This window comes from Somniosus microcephalus, chromosome 14 (genome assembly GCF_052327205.1).
Source record: "Somniosus microcephalus isolate GS21.2 chromosome 14, FLI_Smic_1.0, whole genome shotgun sequence".
NCBI classification, from domain to species: Eukaryota; Metazoa; Chordata; class Chondrichthyes; order Squaliformes; family Somniosidae; genus Somniosus; species Somniosus microcephalus.
Genome location: NC_141000.1, coordinates 88895243 through 88918954, shown reverse-complemented (window position 1 = coordinate 88918954; position 23712 = coordinate 88895243). Strand labels below are relative to the sequence as shown.

The window sequence follows — 23712 nt, the reverse complement described above, 5'->3', positions numbered from 1 at the left end:
CCTTTGCCTGCGGTGTGACCAACAGACGTGATATCCACGACGTCCTCAGCCTCGCGAATGGTCCAGTATGTATCCAAACGCAGCTCCAGCGCCGCAATGCGGTCTGCCAGTAGCTGCAGCTGGACAAACTTCCTGTACACATAGTTGTCAGGGACACAGGAAGTGTCCCTGAGTTCCCACATAGGTTCAGTGACTTATCCGCTGATATTCTGCTATTTTTTGAAGAGTTAATTCCTTCTCTATAGTTAGCTCTTATCAGTTCCATATCCTTCTTTACTACCTCTATATTCTTTCTTCCACCATCATTAGTAAAAACTAATAAAAAATATTTATTTAATATTGCCACTTTACTTTCATCCTCCACAATTTCTCTTTCCATCCCTGAGTGGTCAAGCCTTTTTAACTATTGATTTTTTTTAACTTCTAAAAGTCATTTTATAGTATTTGCTAGTCTTGTGTCATATTACTTTTTAGCCCTTCTTATTTGCTGTTTCTCCTCCCTACTACACTTTACGTACTCCTTATGTTTATTATTGTTAGCCCTAACTTTATCCTATGCCTACCTTAATTTTGTTTTCCTCTGTTCACCTTATAGTATTTTGTACTCTATGCATCTCATTATATCTTCACTTTTGTACATTTTGCCCTATTTATAAAACCTAGAATCCCACATGCTTGTTTTACAGCTCTATCAATTTGCCTGCTTGTTTGTAAATATTTGTGTAGCTGAACCCTAAATCTTTCTGTTCCTCTACCCCTTTTAGTATATTTGAGTCCTCCTTATTTTTCCTTCCAAAATAAATAATCTCAAATTTCTTCACATTAAATTTAATCTGACATCTCTCTTAATCTACCAACCTATTTATGTCTGCCTGAATCTGTTTACAGTCCTCTTTACCGTAAACCTTTCTCCCTATTTTTGTGTCATTTGTCATTATGCCCCTTATACCCAAGTCGAGATAGAAGAGCAATAGTTCCAACACTAACTTCTGGGGAACATTACAGATTATATTCCTCCAGTCTGGAACAACATCTATTAACCAGTACTTTCTGTTTCTGTGCTTTAACCAGCTGCCACAATTCTTTCAATACATGTCTCTTCATTTTATCAACAAGCCGTGTATATGACACCTTATCAAATTCTTAAAAAAATCTATATAGGTAATACCCACCCAACAAACTTCATTATTGTTTCAAATTTATCTGACTCAACTTGCCTTTTATAAATTCATACTGGCTGGTTTTCTCTGAGTATTGATTTTATCCTATATTGTGGCCTCTAGAAGCCTAGCTAGCCACTACTGACATTAGGCTGCCTGTGTTACAGTTACCTGGTTTATCGCATTCTCCCTTTCTGAACAGAAGTGTTACATTGACAATCCCCCTCTCAAGTTCACATGATGAAAAGTGGACAGTTATCCCATCCAGGAAGAGTTATTTTGACCCCGCAAAATCATTTCAAGATTCATTACTTGTTGAAACCTAACTCAAACCATTGTACCTTTGGTTAATAGGAATCCTGAGTCTGCTCATGTATGTGCAACTGTTGATGGCTGGCAAGCAATTGTAGCTGATATAAGAAACAAGATAGATGTTACAAAGGTGAGTTTTTCCCCCATGTCACTAAGTACTAACTTTGGCTCGGTGTCAATTTTTGTCTGATTAGATTCCTGTGAAGTGCCTTGGGATTTACCTGATATACATATTACTGTGTCAAAGATGCTATATAAAGGCAAGTTGGTGTAACTTGGATAAATTCAACCCCCGAGAACTGGAAATGCGGGCTCAGTGGTATAAAGAGCGCGAGAGGCGCGGGAGCAGCGGTACAAAGAGCGGGCTCAACGGTACAAAGAGTGCGAGAGGGCGGGAGCAGCGGAATAAAGAGCGCGAGAGGAGCGGGAGCAGCGGAATAAAGAGCGCGAGAGGAGCGGGAGCAGCGGTACAAAGCGCGAGAGGAGCGGGAGCAGCGGAATAAAGAGCGCGAGAGGAGCGGGAGCAGCGGAATAAAGAGCGTGAGAGGAGCGGGAGCAGCGGAATAAAGAGCACGAGAGGAGCGGGAGCAGCGGAATAAAGAGCGCGAGAGGAGCGGGAGCAGCGGTACAAAGCGCGAGAGGAGCGGGAGCAGCGGAATAAAGAGCGCGAGAGGAGCGGGAGCAGCGGAATAAAGAGCGTGAGAGGAGCGGGAGCAGCGGAATAAAGAGCACGAGAGGAGCGGGAGCAGCGGAATAAAGAGCGCGAGAGGAGCGGGAGCAGCGGTACAAAGAGCGCGAGAGGAGCGGGAGCAGCGGAATAAGGAGCGCGAGAGGAGCGGGAGCAGCGGAGTAAAGAGCGCGAGAGGAGCGGGAGCAGCGGAGTAAAGAGCGCGAGAGGAGCGGGAGCAGCGGTACAAAGAGCGCGGGAGGAGCGGGAGCAGCGGAATAAAGCGCGAGAGGAGCGGGAGCAGCGGTACAAAGCGCGAGAGGAGCGGGAGCAGCGGTACAAAGCGCGAGAGGAGCGGGAGCAGCGGTACAAAGCGCGAGAGGAGCGGGAGCAGCGGTACAAAGCGCGAGAGGAGCGGGAGCAGCGGTACAAAGAGCGCGAGAGGAGCGGGCTCAACGGTACAAAGAGCGCGAGAGGAGCGGGCTCAACGGTACAAAGTGCGCGAGAGGAGCGGGCTCAACGGTACAAAGAGCGCGAGAGGAGCGGGCTCAACGGTACAAAGAGCGCGAGAGGAGCGGGCTCAACGGTACAAAGTGCGCGAGAGGAGCGGGCTCAATAGTACAAAGAGCGTGAGAGGAGCGGGCGCAGCGGTACAAAGAGCGCGAGAGGAGCGGGCTCAATGGTACAAAGAGCGCGAGAGGAGCGGGAGCAGCGGTACAAAGAGCGCGAGAGGAGCGGGAGCAGCGGTACAAAGCGCGAGAGGAGCGGGAGCAGCGGTACAAAGAGCGCGAGAGGAGCGGGCTCAACGGTGCAAAGAGCGCGAGAGGAGCGGGCTCAATGGTACAAAGAGCGCGAGAGGAGCGGGAGCAGCGGTACAAAGAGCGCGAGAGGAGCGGGCTCAACGGTACAAAGGGCGCGAGAGGAGCGGGAGCAGCGGTACAAAGGGCGCGAGAGGAGCGGGAGCAGCGGTACAAAGCGCGAGAGGAGCGGGAGCAGCGGTACAAAGGGCGCGAGAGGAGCGGGCTCAACGGTACAAAGGGCGCGAGAGGAGCGGGCTCAACGGTACAAAGCGCGAGAGGAGCGGGAGCAGCGGTACAAAGAGCGTGAGGAGCGGGAGCAGCAGTACAAAGAGCAAGAGGAGCGGGAGCAGCGGTACAAAGAGCGCGAGGGGAGCGGGCTCAACGGAATAAAGAGCGTGAGAGGAGCTGGAGCAGCGGTACAAAGAGCGTGAGGAGCGGGAGCAGCGGTACAAAGAGCGTGAGGAGCGGGAGCAGCGGTACAAAGAGCGTGAGGAGCGGGAGCAGCGGTACAAAGAGCGTGAGGAGCGGGAGCAGCGGTACTAAGCGCGAGAGGAGCGGGCTCAAATGGTACAAAGAGCACGAGAGGGGCGGGCTCAACGGAATAAAGAGCGTGAGAGGAGCGGGAGCAGCGGAATAAAGAGCGCGAGAGGAGCAGGCTCAGCCTTCAAACAGAAAAATCAAGGAGTGACATGAGAGGGCAGCGGGGAACTGAAGAGCGAGAGCGGAGGCGGACCAAATAAACAGCACGGCAGAGGAAGGCCCGAGAGCAGAGGCAGCGGACCTGAGCGGGAGCAACTCGACAAAGGCAGAATTGGAAAGAGTGACGTCAGAATTAAAAAGTGACGTCGGCACAAGGGAAGGGGCTGATTGATGTAAGTTTTTTTTTGTTTTGCTTTGAGTATATTTCTGCTAAGTAGTTCATAGCCTAGCTAATAGAGGGAAGTGCTGATTGGTGGGTAGCTTTTGAGTGTTTCTTGTTAAGTTTTAAGATTATTTCTGCTAAATTACTTCCATAGTCTGGTAAACAGAGGCACGGCAGGGCAGCTCAGTCCCATGATTTTCCCATCCTGTGCCATGTGGGAAATCCTGGACGCTTCTTGCGGCCTGGACGACCACGTGTGCATGAAGTGTCGCCCACTGCAGCAACTCGAGCTCCGTGGTTCAGAGGTTGAGCGGCAGCTGGAGTCATTACAGTGCATCCACAAGGCTGAGAAATACTGGGAAAGCACGTTTCTAGAAGTGGTCACCCCGCAGCCTCAATGTGCAGGCAGAGAGGGAATGGGTGACCACCAGACAGAGAAGGAGGACCAGGCAGGTAGGGCAGGAATCCCCAGAGTGCATCTCGCGCTCTAACCGGTTCACAGTTCTGGAAACTGGTGGGGGTGATGGTTCCTCTGGGGAGAGCAGCCAGAGCCAAGGCCACGGCACCACGGGTGGCTCAGCTGCACAGGGTGGGAGGAAGAAAAGTGGAAGAGCAATAGTGATAGGGGATTCATTAGTTAGGGGAACAGATAGGCGTTTCTGTGGACGCAAGCGTGACTCCAGGATGGTTTGTTGCCTCCCTGGTGCCAGGGTCAAGGATGTCACTGAGCGGCTGCAGGACACTCTGAGTGGGGGAGGTTGTCCATATCGGTACCAACGACATAGGCAGAAAGAGGGACGAGGTCCTGCAGGCAGACTATAATGAGCTAGGAAAGAGATTAAAAAGCAGGACCTCAAAGGTAGTAATCTCCGGATTACTCCTGGTGCCACGTGCTAGTGAGTACAGGAATAGGAGGATAGAACAGATGAATGCGTGGCTGGAGAGATGATGCAGGAGGGAGGGCTTTAGATTCCTGAGGCATTGGGACCATTTCTGGGGAAGGTGGGACCTGTACAAGCCGGACAGGTTACACCTCAACAGAGCCGGGACCAGTATTCTCGCGTGGACGTTTGCTCGTGCTATTGGGGAAGGTTTAAACTAGCTTGGCAGGGGGGTGGGCACCAGCATGCAGGAAAGAGGAATAAGGTGCATAAAAGAGTGAGTGTGTTGGATAGTACTAGAGAAGAAAGTAGTACTAGAGGCGGAAGTACTACCATATTAGATAGGAGCAGACTAAGAAAGACTACGAAAAATTCAAAGTTGGGTTTAGAATGCATGTACGTAAACGCACAAAGTGTGGCAAATAAGTTTGGTGAGCTTCAAGCACAATTAGCCGTGTGGCAATATGATGTGGCAATAACGGAAACGTGGCTTAAAAACGGTGAGAAACATAGAAGATAGGAGCAGGAGCAGGCCATTCGGCCCCTCGAGCCTGCTCCGCCATTCAATGCGATCATGGCTGATCATCCAAATTCAGTACCCTGTCCCTGCCTTCTCTCCATATCCCTTGATCCCTTTGGCCTTAAGAAACATATCCAACTCCATCTTGAATATATTTAATGAATTGGCCTCTACTGCCGCCTTTGGCAGAGAATTCCACAGGTTCACCACTCCCTGGATGAAGAAATTCCTCCTCATCTCTGTCCTAAATGGCTCACCCCTTATCCTTAGACTGTGACCCCTGGTTCTGGACTCCCCGACCATCGGGAACATCCTTCCAGCATCTAGTCTGTCTAGTCCTGTTAGAATTTTATAAGTTTCAATGAGATCCCCTCTCATTTTTCTAAACTCCAGCGAGTACAAGCCGAATCGACCCAATCTCTCCTCATGTCATTCCTGCCATCCCAGGTATCAGCCTGGTGAATCTTCGCTGCACTCCTTCCATGGCAAGAACATCCTTCCACAGATAAGGCGACCAAAACTGCACACAGTACTCAAGATGTGGCCTCACCAAGGCCCTGTACAACTGCAGCAAGACATCCTTGTTCCTGTACTCAAACCCTCTTGCTACGAAGGCCAACATACCATTTGCCTTCTTAACCGCCTGCTGCACCTGCATGCTTACTTTCAGCGACTGGTGCACAAGAACACCCAGGTCTCTTTGCACTTCCCCTTCTCCCAATCTATTGCCATTTAGATAATAATCTGCCTTCCTGTTTTTGATACCAAGGTGGATAACCTCACATTTATCCACGTTATATTGCATCTGCCATGCTTCTGCCCAATCACCCAACCTGTCCAAATCATACTGGAGTTTCTCGGCATCCTCCTCACAGCACATACGCCCACTCAGCTTTGTGTCGTCCGCAAACTTGGAGATATTGCATCTAGTTCCCTCGTCCAGATCATTAATATATATTGTGAATAGCTGGGGTCCAAGGACCGATCCCTGCGGTACCCCAGTAGTCACTGCCTGCCACTCAGAAAAAGAGCCGTTTATTCCAACTCTTTGCTTCCTGTCTGCCAACCAGTTCTCTATCCAAGTCAATACCTTGCCCCCAATCCCATGTGCCTTAATTTTACACGCTAATCTCTTATGCGGGATCTTATCGAAAGCCTTTTGAAAATCCAAATACACCACATCCACTGGTTCTCCCTTATCTATTTTACCAATTACATCCTCAAAAAATTCCAGTAGATTAGTAAAGCACGATTTACCTTTTGTAAAGCCATGTTGACTTTGTCCGATCCAGTCACTTTTTTCCAAGTGCTCTGCTATTACATCCTTTATAATGGACTCTAGCATTTTCCCCACTACAGATCTCCGGCTTACCAGTCTGTAATTCCCCGTTTTCTCTCTACCACCCTTTTTGAACAGTGGGGTAACATTAGCTACCCGCCAATCCATGGGTACTGTTCCAGAGTCTATCGAATTTTGGAAGATGACCAGCAATGCATCTACTATTTCTAGAGCCAGTTCCTTAAGTACCCTAGGATGTAGATTATCAGGCCCTGGGGATTTATCGGCCCTCAATCCCATCAATTTCCCGAACACCATTTCCCTACAAATACTGATTTCTATCAGTTCCTCCCTTTCATTAGACCCAATGTTCCCGACATCTTTGGGAGGTTATTTGTGTCCTCCTTTGTGAAGACAGAACCAAAGTATGTATTTAATTGGTCTGCCATTTCTTTGTTCCCCATTATAAATTCCTCTGATTCTGACTGCAAGGGACCTACGCTTGACTTCACCAATCTTTTTCTCTTCACATATCTATAAAAGCTTTTACAGTCAGTTTTTATGTTCCCTGCAAGCTTACTCTCATACTCTATTTTCACCCTCTTAATTAATCCCTTTGTCCTCCTTTGTTGGATCCTAAACACTCCCAATCCTCAGGTTTACTGCTTTTTCTGGCCAATTTATATGTCCTCTCCTTGGATCTTATGCTATCCCTAATTTCCCTTGTTAGCCACGGTTGAGTCACCTTTTTTGTTTTATTTTTATGCCAAACTGGGATGAACAAATTCTGTAGTTCATCCATGTGGCCTTTGAATGTTTGCCATTGCCCATCCACCGTCAACCCTTTGAGTGACATTCCCCAATCAATCCTACCCAACGCGCACCTCATACCATCGTAGTCTCCTTTATTTAAATTCAGGACCCTAGCCTCTGAGTCAACTATTTCACTCTCCATCTTAATGAAGAATTCGATCATATTATGATCGCTCCGACCCAAGGGGCCTTGAACAACAAGATTGCTAATGAATCCTTTCTCATTACATAATACCCAGTCTAAGATGGCCTGATCTCTAGTTGGTTCCTCGACATATTGGTCCAGGAAGCCATCCCGTAAACACTCCAGGAATTGCTGCTCCACAGTTTTGTTACTAATTTGGTTAGCCCAATCTATATGTAGATTAAAGTCACCCATGATAACTGCTGTGTCCTTATTGCACGCTTCTCTAATTTCCCGTTTAATGCCATCCCCGACCTCCGCATTACTGTTTGGGGGTCTGTATACAACACCCACTAATGTTTTCTGCCCCTTGGTATTTCTCAGCTCTACCCATACAGATTCCACATCATCAGAGCTAATATCCTTCCTTACTATTGTTTTAATCTCTTCTTTAACCAGCAATGCTACCTCACCGCCTTTTCCTTTTTGCCTGTCCTTCCTGAATATTGAGTACCCCTGGATGTTGAATTCCTAGCCTTGGTCACCCTGGAGCCATGTCTCCGTAATCCCAATTATATCATATCCGTTTACATCTATTTGCGCAGCTAATTCATCCACCTTATTACGAATGCTCCTCGCATTAAGACACAAAATCTTCAGGCTTGTTTTTTTAACACTCTTAGACCTTTTAGAATTATTGTTTACTGCGGCCATGTTTGATTTACACCCTTGATTTCTCGGACTTCCACTTTTGCTTTTCTCCTTCCTGTCTTTTGCTTCTATCCTTGCTTCCCTTTCCTCTGTCTCTCTGCACAGGTTCCCAACCCCCTCCCATTTTAGTTTAAACCCTCCCCAACAGCACTAGCAAACACTCCCCCTAGGACATCAGTCCCGGTCCTGCCCAGGTGCAAACCGTCCAGTTTGTACTAGTCCCACCTCCCCCAGAACCGGTTCCAATGTCCCAGGAATTTGAATTGCCTATCCACCGTCAACCCTTTGAGTGACATTCCCCAATCAATCCTACCCAACTCGCGCCTCAGATCATCGTAGTTTCCTTTATTTAAATTCAGGACCCTAGTCTCTGAGTCAACTACTTCATTCTCCATCTTAATGAAGAATTCGATCATATTATGATCGCTCTGACCCAAGGGGCCTCGTACAACAAGATTGCTAATTAATCCTTTCTCGTTACATAATACCCAGTCTAAGATGGCCTGATCTCTGGTTGGTTCCTCGACATATTGGCCCAGGAAACCATCCCGTAAACACTCCAGGAATTCCTTCTCCACAGTATTGTTACTAATTTGGTTAGCCCAATCTATATTGATTAAAGTCATCCATGATGACTGCTGTGCCCTTATTGCACGCTTCTCTAATTTCCCTTTTAATGCCATCCCCAACCTCCGCATTACTGTTTGGAGGTCTATATACCACTCCCACTAACATTTTCTGCCCCATGGTATTTCTCAGTTCTACCCATACAGATTCCACATCATCAGAGCTAATATCCTTCCTTTCAATTGTGTTAATCCCCTCTTTAACCAGCAATGCTACCCCACCTCCTTTTCCTTTCTGCATATCTTTCCTGAATATTGAATACCCCTGGATGTTGAGTTCCCAGCCTTGGCCACCCTGGAGCCATGTTTCTGTAATCCCAATCATATCATATTCATTTACCTCTATTTGCGCACTTAATATTCAAGGGTACAAGGTATTCAGAAAAGATAGGGAAGAAAAAAGGGAGGTGGGGTGGTAGTGCTGATTAAGGAAGACATTGTAGTGTTGGAAAGGGAGGATGTTTTTGAGGGGACAAGGACAGAATCCATTTGGTTAGAGTTGAGGAGCAAAAAGGGTATGATCACGCTATTGGGGGTATTCTACAGGCCTTCAAATAGTGAGAGGGAGGTAGAGGAACAAATCTGCAGGGAAATCGCAGAGATATGCAAGAGCTATAGAGTGGTGATATTGGGGGACTTTATTTACCCAAATATCGATTGGGATAATTCCAGGGTGTAGGGAAAGGAGAGGGAGGAATTTCTGAAATGTGTTCAGGAGAATTTCCTTAACCAGTATGTTCTTGGCCCAACTAGGAAGGAGGCATTGCTGGATCTGGTGCTGGGGAATGAGGTGGGCCAGGTCGACCAAGTGTCTGTGGGAGAACACTTGGGTACGAGTGATCATCGTATCATAAGATTTAGATTAGCAATGGAGAGGAGCAAGGAACAATCTAGAGTGGAACTTCTAAACTGGTTAGGGCTAACTTCAATGGGATGCAAAAGGATCTAGCCAGGGTAAAATGGAACCAAAGACTGACAGGAAAAACTGTAATGGAACAGTGGGTTTAAGGAGGAGATGTTCCAAGTACAGGCTAGGTACATTCCAACAAGAGGGAAGGGTAAGGGAACCAAAGCAAGGGCTCCTTGGATGACGAGGGAGATAGAGAAGATGAAGAAACAAAAAAGTGTGTATGATGCATGTCAGGTGAATTCTTCAAGGGAGAACCAGACCAAATACAATAAGTTGAGAGGGGATGAGAAGATGAAAATAAGATTGGCAAAGAGAAAATGAGAGTAGAATGGCAGTTAACATAAAAGGGAACCGAAAAATCTTCTACCAGCATGTAAACAGCGAGTGGTGAGGACCTGGAACTCGCTGCCGACAGAAGTGGTGGAAGCGGAGACACTCAATGTTTTCAAGGGGAGACTGGATAGGCACGAGGGAAATAAACTTGCTGGGCTCAGGGGATTGAGCGGGAGAATGGGACTGACTGGATTGCTCCATAGAAAGCTGGCACAGACTCGATGGGCTGAATGGTGGCCTCCTGTGCCGTTATGTCTTTGTGACTATAAGATAGATAGATTTTTGGACTCCAGAGGAATTGAGGGATATGGGGATAAGTCAGTAAAGTGGAGTTGATGTCGAAGATCAGCCATGATCTTATTGAATGGCGGAGCAGACTCAAGGGGCCATATGGCCTACTCTTGCTCCTAATTCTTATGCTCTTAAGTTCACGTCCTCAGGATATCCCACAAGACATCACAACCAATGAATTATTTTAAGTATAGTTAGTTTTGTAATATAGGCAAATGCCACGAGATCCCACAAACGGCAATAAGATGAATGACCAGTGAATCTGTTTTTTGGAAGTGTTGTTTAAGGAATCAGTTTAACCCGGGCACTGGAAAAAACTTCCCTGCTCCTTTTGAATAGTGCCATAGGATCGTTTATGTGCACCTGCGCAGGAAGACCCGGCCTCAGTTTAAAGTCTCATCCAAAAGAAAGGGCCTCTGGCAATGCAGTACTCCCTCAGTACTGCGCTGAACTTTCAGCCTAGATTATGTGCTCAAGTTCCTGGAGTGGAATTCGAACCCATGATCTTATAACTTTCATATGCGAGTGCTACCATTGAGCCAAGCTGACATGGAGGTGTTCTGCAAAGCAGTCACTTAATTTGTGTTTGTTCTCCCCAGTGTAGATGAGACTGTGTTCTGAGCAGTGAATACAGTATTTCAGATTGTAGGAAGTACATCTGTATTGCTATGTCACATTGGAGCAGTGGTATGGGAACACATGCATGAACAAGTGCCGTGCCTGCTGCAGTTTCACAGCATGGTACAAGATAAGGACTGCTGAAGTTGGGATCATGGAAACAATGAACAATGGTATCTTAGAGAGGACAGTCCCTCTGGGAAACAGCGGGAGGGAAGGAGAAACTATGATTAATAGAATCGTGAACAGCAATTGATTCCTGGATCATATAGGTAGAAGTAACTCAGTGTTCAAATTTTCACTTCCTTTAAGAACATAAGAATTAGGAGCAGGAGTAGGCCATACCGCCCCTCGAGCCTGCTCAGCCATTGAATAAAATCATGGCTGATCTTCGACCTCTACTCCACTTTCCCGCCATATCCCTTGATTCCCCTAGAGTCCAAAATGTCCTGAAGTTTAAATTCCCTGTCTGCACGTGTTCTTTACCTTGTCCTTGTAAATTTAGTGACTTGGAATCCTCCACTCTGCCTATTTTTTCCTGCATTGTAAAAGTCTTAAGAACAAATAACCAGTTAGCTGTTGAATTCACGTGTAGGCTACCAATACATTATAACGCACTGAGCCACACCGGTCATGGGTTTGATTCTTGGTCTGTGCTGAGTCCGCTGATCTCCACTTGGTGCTACAATTGACCTTGGCACCCAGGGCTATAGAAGGGGGAAAATGTATGGGTCCTGCTCTTCAGTGTCTTCCTCTCTTCCCTCCCTTCACCCCACCGCTGGCCGCTGTGCCTTCAGCCATCCAGGCCTCATGCTGTGCAATTCCTCCCTAAACTCCTCCGCCTCTCCACTTTCTTCTTCTCCTTAAAAGCCATCTCTCTTGGACCAAGCTTTTAATCACCCCTTCTGACATCACCTCTTTTGGCTCAGTGTTCGTTTTTGTCTGATTAAGCTTCTGTGAAGCACCTTGGGACATTGTTCTAGGTTAAAGACACTATATAAATACAAGTATTTGTTCTTCTGAATTGTATATGTGCATATATCTATTAGGTGAGAACAGGATTGAGTTTGAGTTTGAGTTTGGCTGTGATACCCTCCACGATTGAATAGTCCACCAACAATCATTATCTAGGATTACACTTAAAACAAAGGCTATGTTGCTGAGGTCGTGGAGGGCTTCCTGTGCCTGTGGAACCGTATCCTTGTAAAAGTGAATGACTTTAGGTGAGAAGGAAGGAAATTAGGAAAAAAATACATTTTGAGAGAACCTATGAATATGATCTTATTGCAAGTGTATTGCTTAATAACAATTAATAGTTTATTAACAAGACTTTTTGTGCTGGTATAAACTGTTGTAATAACTTGCATCTTTATCTAATTTGTAATAATTTGGGCATTTTTTTCTTAGAATCAGTTTGATGAACAGATAGGTTTGTTGAAGTGTGGAACTAAACTGAGCATGCTTCCACAGATAAAGATCCCACCACCACCTCCACATCCTGATGCAGTGGTATGTTCTTTCTGTTTTAATTCCTTTACACCGCATTGAATTCGCTGTCTGGATTAATTTTGCTCTTTAATAATTTTCTATTTCTGTAAGGATGTGCAATCAAAGCTTTCAGGAGACCTCAAGTAGTAAATGTTTGGTTTCTTTTCATTTTAGATGAAGCATTTTTTGGAACAGCATTTACAGGCAAAAGCAAACAATGTGCAGGCTGGATTTGGGCAGCCCAAGTCTGCTCATGGCAGATCCACTACTGTCACAGCACAGCCAGAGGCTTCTGCACCTGTACAGGAACAGGTGGGAATTAATAAATTGTATTAGACCAGTGACTCCTCAACTAAACTGAGCCTAAATGAAACATGGGGACATACTTTATCCAGTTTGTCCATGTTACTTGACATCTGGTGATTTGTTAACCTTCTAGATGCTTGCCACTTGCATCTTCCTTCCATAATTGCAATGAGTTTTGTATGTTCTTGCCAGCTTGTTGAGTTAAGTGACTTAGCTGAGTTTCCCACTTTGAGGCGCAAGATAAAACTGATATGCTGATGTGAGCTCCAAATTACTTCTTTGCACATACATCCACTTCCTGAAGCCTTAACAATCTGAATCAATCTTGTTCCAGGTAACAATTTTTTACACTTCCATCTACCCCTGAAATGTGGGAAGAAAACTAGAGATAATTGGTTGTCTAGAAAATGTACAATGTCTACCAACTATAGGGACTTAAACCAATCAATCTAATTTAATTCCTTTTCATTTCTCCCATTGGTTCACACACTAGTGTAGTTGGATGATTTGCTTATATTTGCAGGGATGCGCATTGATGCCATGAGACTGATGGTCTAATTGTGTTTTCTGGTATAGAGGTGTTACATGCTTCAGAATTGGGGAATTGTGGCAGTGGTCATGACTGAAGCAGCGGGAGAAATAATCGGGCAGGGGCACTTGAGACAGTTGCCTTGCCATTCTTATGGTGCCTGAGGCAGGTGGAGGTTCCACTCACATTTTCCTCTTCCTGTCAAGGTATCCTGTGATTGTTGAGAATAGCCTATCTGTAGAAGCCTCGATGAAGGGGACCGAGTGATCTGTCCACTCCTAGTCTCAGATGCAGGCTGAATGCTTCTGACCTTGGCAAGAAATCACTCGTTTCAGCGACACTGCCTGGATCACAGCACTATATGTTCTAACATGGCTGAAGTAACTAGCTTAAATAGAGAAAAAATAAATCTCTTTCTGTTTTCCAGTAGTTTCAATTAATTTTTAGAAGGAGTAAATGGTTTGTTGAGGATTAAGTAGCATGTAGATTACTTTTGGTATCGTTTTGAGACCAACCAAGGTTTCTATACATTAATCCATAGATTCAAGGGGCTACCCCAGTATCTGAACAATCCGCATCCCAGCGGTCCATGCAAACTGGCGGAGGAGCAGCAGTGGCGAAGGCAACAACAGTAAGAATCCGTGGAAAGAACAGCTTTGAGAAAATTATGGAGAAACTTTCAACATCCTATACTCAGTTTACCAGGTTAATATCAGTGGCTGAAATACTTTGTTCACAGAAGTGCGCCCAACAGTAGTTTGTTTTCGCCAATAAAACTGTGTTTCTCTGGTGCACATTTGATTTGGAGCAAGCAATTGATGCATTTTTTTTTGTTTTATATCTGAGGAACATGTAAAATGAAAAGACTATTTTTGTTTGCATTTTAGGGGTTCATTAACGGACTTCTTGAAAGAAGTAAGGCTGTCCAATGGTGGATCCCTCACGGGATTATCCTATGATGAAATTGTTAACAGAGTAGCACGATTAGTGGAATCAAAACTCTCCGAGGTAAATCTGAGCAATTACTGCTTTGGTAAAAATTAGGAGCAAGCGATTGGCTGTTGTTTTATGAAGAGAATCATTCCCATCCCGATTAATATTTTCTTTTCCTTTTGACTTTCTGCATTTCAGAGCAGTAACAGTGATCCAAATAAATCCTCTCAGCAATCCGCTTGGCGTTCATCTAGGCTGCAGAGACTAAAGTCATGGGAAGGAGCCAGGGCACTGGTAATCTACACACGGCACATAATGTGTTGGAACACTATGTATATAAAAGTTCGAGACAGACAGTTTATATTTTTTTTAAAGTAAAAATTCTTCTTGGCATGAAGCTGTGCACTCTCGGCTTGTGATTTTCCATCTATTAAAAGGAACGGTTGAAAGAAATCACAGGCAGCGAGTGCACAATTCTGCGATACGCATCCCCAGCAGGCATTGATGTGGAATTTTCACCCCACTGTGACTAGAGAATGTTGTAGCTCATCTGTACAGATTGTGGCATTCATTTCTTTTAAAAAAACTTCAACAGTTTATTTGAAACTATCATTGACACAGCGAATAGTCCTAGCAATAGAAAATTAAACTCTCATTCAGAGAGAGCTGGGCTTAAATCCCATCCTCCGATAGCATTGAAACTTGGTGACCATCTATAGGTTCTGTTTCATTGGGTCTCCATCTTTCTTTGGGGGAGGGGGGTGGAGAGGAGGAGCAAGAGGATTAAATTAACACTTATAACCAAGCCCAAATTGAATACCTGTCAATTGGTAGTGTGGTTATTAGTAGCCTGAGGAAGTCTGTGATCTAGACTTTCATCTCTACCCAGCTGAAGGGAGACAGCACAGAGACGACATGTACAATGGTGAAGGATATCATATTAGACAAAACATATTTTAACTTTATAGCCTTTGTCAGGGCTCAGAAAGAAGAGTTCAGTGTACAAGGCAAAAGCTTGGGAAATCATTTACCTTCTTTAAGTTTGGATTGTGATAGTTATTATTGAGAAGAGGAATGTGTTGAGAAAGAGTCCCCAAGGACCAACTGGACTATTCAAAGCTTATTATTCCATGTGGACATAGGGCACTTAACTATTTGAGTACATTATCAGTTTTCAAAACGCTTGTGTCATTGCTATTTACCATATGTGGAAAGGGATCTTCTGCCCTTCTATAATGTAGCAATAGAGAAGTTCACCGAATGAATGAATGAATGCGTAGTGTTCCTGGAATAACCACTTGAGATTTTAATTTTAACTTTTAATACTGCTCTACTATGGCATTGCCATGATGTTAGGCTCCGTTCATTGGCAATACTGAGATAGTGTAAGAACTGCTGCAATTCACTGATTCTTGTGTTTTGTAGACTGAAGAACAAGACCCTTGTGTGATCTGTCATGAAGAACTTGCTGTAGAATCTATGCTTATTTTACCATGTGCACACAAATTCCACTCCCAGGTATTCTGAACATATTTTAACTCTATTAACTTTATTTTATGACCTATATATAGCAAATGAAGAGGGAGGGGATCCATCACACAGTGGGAGTCTCTTAATAGGAATACATCCATCGAGAGCAAAATGTGGACTGAATCCATATGGCAGTAACCTGCATATCTACCAACAGTCTTGCTTTTTACACAAGACAAGGAAATGAGAATCAAGTCTGTCCTAAATAAATTGTGCCAGGTTGAGATTAGTTCACCACGAAAGCTTCATTGATTTCACTTGAGGTGTCCCTAGTGCACTGAGGCACCAGCACAATACATTATGGAATGGTAGGATGTGAATTCACACTGGAAACCACTACACATAAGAACATAAGAAGTAGGAGCAGGAGTAGGCCATACGGCCCCTCGGGCCTGCTCCGCCATTCAATAGGATCATGGCTGATCCGAACTTAGACTCACGTCCACTTCCCTGCCCTCTCCCCGTAACCCCTTATTCCCTTATCAGCTAGGAAACTGTCTATCTCCGTTTTAAATTTATTTAATGTCGCAGCTTCCACAGCTCTCTGGGGTAGCAAATTCCATAGATTTACTACCCTCTGAGTGAAGAAGTTTCTCCTCATCTCAGTTTTGAAAGGGCAGCCCCTTATTCTAAGATTATGCCCTCTAGTTCTAGTCTCACCCATCAGTGGAAACATCCTCACCACATCCACCCGATCAAGCCCCCTCACAATCTTTTATGTTTCGATAAGATCGCCTCTCATTCTTCTGAATTCCAATGAGTAGAGGCCCAACCTACTCAACCTTTCCTCATAAGTCAACCCCCTCATCTCCGGAATCAACCGAGTGAACCTTCTCTGAACTGCCTCAAGAGCAAGTATATCTTTTCTTAAATATGGAAACCAAAACTGTACGCAGTATTCCAGGTGTGGCCTCACCAGTACCCTGTATAACTGAAGCAAGACTTCCCTGCTTTTATACTCCATCCCCCTTGCAATAAAAGCCAAGATTCCATTGGCCTTCCTGATCACCTGCTGTACCTGCATACTAACCTGTGTTTCATGCACCAGGACCCCCAGATCCCTTTGTACTGTAGCACTTTGCAGTTTCTCTCCATTTATAGTACAGCACAGAAGGAGGCCATTCGGCCCATTGAGTCTGCCCTGGCTCTTTCAAAGAGCAATCCAGTTAGTCCCACTCCCCTGCTCTTTCCCCATATCCCTGCAATTTTTTCTCCTTCAAGTATTTATCCAATTCCCTTTTGAAGGCTATTTTTGAATCTCTATCTACCGCCTTCTCAAACTGCATTCCAAATCTTCCCCTCTCATTGCGTAAAAAAGTTTTTTTCTCTCGTCGCCTCTGGTTCTTTTGCCAATCACCTTAAATCTGTGCCCTCTGGTTATCGACTCTTCAGCCACTGGAAACAGTGTCTGTTTATTTACTCTATCTAAACCCTTCATGATTTTAAACACCACTATCAAATCTCCTCTTAGCCTTCTTTGCTCTAAGGAGAACAACCCCAGCTTCTCCAGTCTATCCACGTAACTGTAATCCCTCATCCCTGGAACCATTCTAGTAAATCTTTTCTGTACCCTCTCCAAAACCTTCATGTCCTTCCTGAAGAGTGGTGCCCAGAATTGGACACAATACCTCAGCTGGGGTCGAACTGGTGTTTTATGTAGGTTTAGCATAACTTCCTGGCCTCCATTTATAAAGACCAGGATCCCATCTACTTTATTAACTGCTTTGGTAACCTGTCCTGCCACCTTCAAAGATTTGTGCACAATCACCCCCAGGTCTCTCAGTTCTTGCACCCCCTTTAAAACCATACCATTTAGCTTGTATTGTCTCTCCTCATTCTTTCTACCAAAATGCATCACCTCACACTTTTTTCTGCATTAAATTTCATCTGTCCTGTGTCCACCCATTCCACCTGCCTGTCTATGTCCTCTTGAGGTCTATTACTATCTTCCTCGCTGTTTACTCCACTTCCAAGTTTCATGACATCTGTAAATTTCAAAATTGTGCCCTGTACCCCCAAGTCCAAGTTATTAATGTATATCAAAAACAGCAGTGACCCTAGTACTGAATCCTAGGGAACACCACTGTATACCTCCCTCCAGTCCGAAGAACAGCCATTCATCATAACTGTTTTCTGTCCCTTAGCCAATTTTGTATCCATGCTGCTAACTGCCCGTTTTATCCCATGGGCTTCAATTTTGCTAAGAAGCCTAACATTATCAAAAGCCTTTTAAAAGTCCATATACAGATCGCCAACTACACTACCCTCATCCACCCTCTCTGTTATCTCATCAAATAACACAATCAAGTTAGTCAAACATGATTTTCCTTAACAGATCCGTGCTGGCTCTCCTTTATTAGCCCATGCTTGTTCAAGTAGTTAATTTTCTCCCGGATTATTGTTTCTAAAAGCTTCCCCATCACTGACGTTAAACTGACTGACCTGTAATTGCCAGGTTTATCCTTTTCCCCTTTTTTGAACAAGGGTGTAACATTTGCAATCCTCCAGTCCTTTGACACCACCCCTGCATCTAAGGAGGATTGGAAGATTGTGGCCAGCACCTCCACAATTTCTACCCTTACTCCCCTCGGCAACCTAGGATGCTTTCCGTCTGGACCAGGTGACTTATCCACTTTAATACTGACAGCCTTTCTAGTAGCTCCTCTTTTATCTATTTTTATCTCATCCAGTATCCCGACAACCTCCTCATTTACCGTAGCTTTGGTAAAGTCCTCTTCCTTGGTAAACACCAAAGCAAAGTACTTGGTACCTCAGCCATGCCTTCTGCCTCCACCAATAGATCTTCATTTTAGCCCTCTAAAGGGCCCCACTGCTCCTCTGGCAAACCTTTTACTGTTAGTATGCCTGTAGAAGACCTTTTGGATTCCCTATTATGTTAGCTGCCAATCTATTCTCTTACTGTATCTTTGTCCCTCTTACTTCCTTTTTCACTTCTCTGTACTTTTTATATTCAGCCTGATTCTCCCTTGTATTATCAAGCTGACATCTGTCATATGCCCCCTTTTTCTGCTTCATCCCACTCTCCAACTCCTTCATCATCCAGGGAGCTTTGGCTTTTGTTGCCTTCCCTATCCCCTTTGTAGGAATATACCTAGACTGTACCTGAACCATCTCCTCTTTAAAGGCCGCTCATTGCTCCATTACATTTCTTTGACTCCAATTTACCCAGGCCCGATCCCTCCTCAATTTGCTGAAATTAGCCCTCCTCCAGTTATATTTTTATTCTAGATTGCTCCTTGTCCTTCTCCATAGCGTTAGCCTCAGATGGTAGTACCCTCGCCTCTGAGTCAGAAGGTTGTGGGCTCAAGTTCCACTCCAGAGACTTAAACTAAAAAAATCTAGGCTGACACTCCAGTGCAGTGCACTGTCTGAGGAGCTGTCTTTCGGATGAAACGTTAAACCGAGGTCCTGTTTGCTCTCTCAGGTGGACGTAAAAGATCCCATGGCATTATTTTAAAGAGCAGGGAGTTCTCCCCGGTCTCTTGGCCAATATTTATCCCTTAATCAACATCGCTAAAACAGATTATCTGGTCATGATCACATTGCTGCTTGTGGGAACTTGCTGTGCGCAAATTAGCTGCTGTGTTTGCTACATTACAACAGTGACTACACTTTGTTGGCTTTAAAGGACTTTGGGACACCCTGAGGTCGTGAAAGGTGCTCTATTAATGCAAGTGTTTTTTTATAACTAAACCGTGTGATATTATGATCACTATTCCCGAGATGCTCCCCCACTGTGATAATCTCCACTTGACCCACTTCATTCCCATGGACTAGATCCAGCAATGCCACCTTCCTCGTTGGGCAGGAAACATACTGATCAAGAAAATGCTCCTGAAAACAGCAGAAATTCCTCCCCTTCACTGCCCTTAACACAATCACTGCCTCATTCAGTATTGGGGTAGTTAAAGTCTCCCATTAGCACTACACTATAGTTCATGCACATCTTAGTAATCAGTACTTCAGAAACCAATTTTAATTGCAGACCTAATCACTGATTAAAGTAAAATAACTAATTACCATTTTCCCCCATATAGTGCATTGGACCATGGCTGAAGGAACAGAGGACCTGTCCCACTTGCAGACTTCATGTTGTGCTACCACAAGAATTCCCAGGACTCCCCAGTAGGAAAATTCCTCCATTGTGAAGAGTTCGGAAATGTTGATGAGGCTTGAGGGGCCGAATCTTGCATCAAGTGGCTGATAGCTGAATAAATACAGGAAACACTTTTTTTTATCCGGCACCGACCGGACCGGTGTGGTGCTGGTTTATCAAAAAGTCCGGATTACGGAGAGGTATAGTAAAAGGTATGTGAGTCGCGTACACGGCCACAGATCAAGGCGTCCCTGTTGCATAGCAACAGGTGCAGGAACCCCGGCCACAGATCCAGGCGTCCCTGTTGCATAGCAGCAGGTGTAGGAACCCCGGTTACACGGCCACAGATCCAGGAATAGCCACTAATATGAAATAAAACTTACCTGAACCTACTCCTGCATTTTGCCGGTTAACAGAGGTTTCTGGTTATTTAGGTGTCGGTAAATCAAGAGTTTCCTGTAATACAATTCACACAATTAATAAACTACAACTGAACAAGATTTTTTTGTTAACCGCCATTCAGTAAGATCATGGCTGATCTTCGACCGCAACTCCACTTTCCTGCACTATCCCCATATCCCTTGATTCGCTTAATATCCAAAAATCTATTGATCTCTATCTTGAAGATACTCAACGACTGAGCCTCCACGTTCCTCTGGGGTAGAGAATTCCAAAGATTCACCACCTTCTGAGTGAAGAAATTTCTCCTCATCTCAGTCCTAATTGGCCGACCCCTTATTCTGAGACTGTGACCCCTAGTTCTAGACTCCCCAGCCAGGGGAAATAACCTCCCTGCATCTACCTGTGTAAGAAATCGTGAATTGGAAGAAATAACTTGAGATAAAGAAGTCTCTTCAGACTGGTGTTAGAATAACTGGATAGGTGCTTAGAATTTGCTGATGTTCTTGGTTCCCTGCAGATGTTATAACATTCTGCACCATGGCGATGACCTTGTTTCCAGACTAGCTGTCTGCTGTGTGTGTGCTAGAAAGGTTGTTGACTGTATCTTTGATTTGGCCAACCGAGGCCCAACGCCTATGATTCTTCCATTATTGCTAATAACCATATTATAATGAATGCTAAGTTAGTATTTTGACTTTTATTTAACAAAGCTGCTTTAAAATATGAAAGTTAATTAAGTAAAAGTAGAAGATATCTTTGGGAATGTAATGATTCAATCCATAGTACAATAGTCTGATGAACAGCGTGAACATAAATAACTGATAACAAGCAGCTATGAACATCTGAAGGCCGAGAATGGCATGTCTGACTCCAAACTTGGGAGAATAAGCACGGGAGAGATAGCAGGAAATCATTTGAAAGTATAAACAGAAAAGACATATGAAGGGGAGGGTTTTTATCCAAAAGTTGAGACAAAGAACTCGACATTGGGCACCTTGGTTTAGGAAGAGCCCTTACAGGTTAGATAGTTCTGTACATAATCTACCCTAGGCCCACTCCTAAAAAGAGAATAAAAAAGATATCTAAAGAGCCTTTAACACAGATGGTGAAGGGAAGGGAAGAGCTGTTCAGGCGCACCAGCCCTCTGTCCGATCGGGACCGATACCAGCTGCTTGTCACGGCCGTATGTCTATCTTGATTGCGTGTTGTACTTAACTTAAAGGACCTGACTGCTGCCCTCAAACCAGAAGTACAGTAGTTGCATCTGGGCAGTTCCAGTGGATTTTTTTGTTTGTTGTTGCCAGAATTCTCAAAATGAGGGATAAAGAAGCGGTTAACAAAAAAATCTTGTTCAGTTGTAGTTTAATTTATTAATTGTGTGAATTGTAGAATTTATTCAGGTATCAGCCACTTGTTTGTGTACCGTCTATTTTGCCTACCAGTAATTTTGCAAATTACTTTTCTGAGACTAGAAGCATTTGGAGATTCTTGTCTATGAAAGAATGATATTTAGACGAAGTTCTGACGAAGGGTCTTCGACCTGAAACGTTAACTCTGTTTCTCTCTCCACGGATGTTGCCTGGCCTGCTGAGTTTTTCCAGCGTTTTCTGTTGTTATTTCGGATTTCCAGCATCTGCAGCACAGGAAACTTTCGATTAACCGGCCACTAAATAACCGGAACGCTTTATCCACCGGCAAAATTCAGGAGTCGGTTCAGATAATTTTTTTTACTTTTAGTTTTTTTTACTCCATTTGTGGCTGTGCAAGCATGTAGCTGAAGCTGTTGCTAAGCTACAGAGACGCTTGCAACTTGTGCCGATTGTTTTGTTGCTTTATATGGAGCTCTGAGCTACGTATGTTTGTGGTAAACCACTGTTATACCTGTCTGTACGTGTATGTGTATTCCACTAGGTACAGGTCTGGACATGCCTCGGCTGACTCCTCCCACTATTCCAGGTATATAAGTGACTACCTCCCAGTCCCTTAGTATTCTGGACGGGTCGACCACTCGAGACTAGACCTTCATTCTTTAGTTAATAAAAGCCTGGTTGTTACTGCTTAACCTCAGCCTTTTGAGTAATTGATGGCGCATCAATTTTATTAACTAAATTTTTTTATAATGGAGAAGATCCTCACACCAGCATGCCTGGACCTGGACAGTCGGGAAGCGGACGCTTCCACCAAGTTTGCTCACTGGCTCATGTGCTTCGAGGCATTCCTGACTGCCTCCACTGCGGTCGCAACGGATGCGAACAAACTGTCTGTCCTGATCTCCAAGGTGAACCACCGAGTGTACTCAGTCATCCGGGACGCGACCTCGTACACAGCCGCCCTCCAGCTCCTCAAGACCCAGTACACGCGCCCTGTGAACGAAGTTTACGCCAGGCACCTCCTGGGGAGTCGCAAGCAACAACCTGGGGAATCGACTGAGGAATACCTCCAAGCACTGTCCGTGCTTGGCCGGGCCTGTGGTGTAAGGCGGTAACGCCCACTAAGTACACGGAGGAACTGATCCGGGATGCCTTCGTAGCGGGCCACAGGTCCAACTACACCCGACAGCGACTGCTGGAGCAGAGTGACCTTACCCTCGACAAAGCCTCCGAAATCGCACTAACGCTGGACGCAGCCTACCGGGGCATGGATGCCTACTCCTCTGCACCGTGGACGCCGCGGGGAACGACAACCTGGGACACGGTAGGACAGCCCCATAGCACCGTGCCACCCCAGCCACAGCCCAACAACGGCCCAACCACCGCAGCAGTGTCCCAAAGCCAGACAGCAGTATCCCAAGGCCAGAAATGCTACTTCTGTGGCCAGGCCAAACACCCCAGAGCACGCTGCCCGGCGAAGAATGCGACCTGCTCGGGCTGCGGGAAAAAGGGACACTACGCTAGTGTCTGCAAGGCCAAAGCCACCCCGAATGCCAGCAGCGCCGCGTGTGGGCCGTGCGAGCCGCCATCTTGGGCCCCCAACAGCGCCGCGTGTGGGCCGTGCGGGCCGCCATCTTGGGCCTCCCCAGCCATGTGCGAACCACCGCAGCAGCAGCCATCTTGGACGACTCCAGCCACATGGGAATCATGGACGCCGCCATCTTGGACACCAGCCGGGATGCAGCAGGCCGCCAACCCCCCCCCCCCATCTGATACCCGCAGCGACACACCGACCCCTACGCTGGCCTCTGTTACGCTGGACCAAACGAGACCGCACCAACTAGGTCGGTCCAAAATGGACGTTAAGGTAAACGGCCATGCAATAAACTGCCTTTTTGACTCCGGGAGCACAGAGAGCTTCATCCACCCCGACACGGTGCGGCGTTGCTCTCTCCCAGTCCTGCCTGCGCACCAGCGGATTTCTATGGCCGCCGAGTCCCAGTCAGCGGACATTGGCGGCTACTGCGTGGTGACACTAGTAGTAGACGGGACTGTGTTCAATAATTTTAAACTGCTGGTCCTGTCCCAACTTTGCGCTGCTGTTCTACTGGGGTTGGATTTCCAGTGCCA

General features: G+C 45.5%; 1 protein-coding gene across 2 annotated transcripts in view; it reads left to right on the top strand.

Moving 5' to 3' along the window:
- LOC147107679 (E3 ubiquitin-protein ligase DZIP3-like) overlaps positions 1 to 22274 on the top strand; it is a 126840-nt gene extending 104566 nt beyond the window's left edge. For both annotated transcript variants that reach the window (XM_086006901.1, XM_086006902.1), the window contains 8 exons: positions 1515 to 1602; positions 12315 to 12416; positions 12570 to 12707; positions 13772 to 13935; positions 14118 to 14238; positions 14362 to 14457; positions 15589 to 15681; positions 19752 to 22274. In XM_086006901.1, the coding sequence (XP_085863027.1) occupies positions 1515 to 1602; positions 12315 to 12416; positions 12570 to 12707; positions 13772 to 13935; positions 14118 to 14238; positions 14362 to 14457; positions 15589 to 15681; positions 19752 to 19862 (913 nt within the window). In that variant the 3' untranslated portion in view covers positions 19863 to 22274. The remainder of the gene's footprint in view (positions 1 to 1514; positions 1603 to 12314; positions 12417 to 12569; positions 12708 to 13771; positions 13936 to 14117; positions 14239 to 14361; positions 14458 to 15588; positions 15682 to 19751) is intronic.
- The last annotated feature ends 1438 nt before the right edge of the window (positions 22275 to 23712 follow it).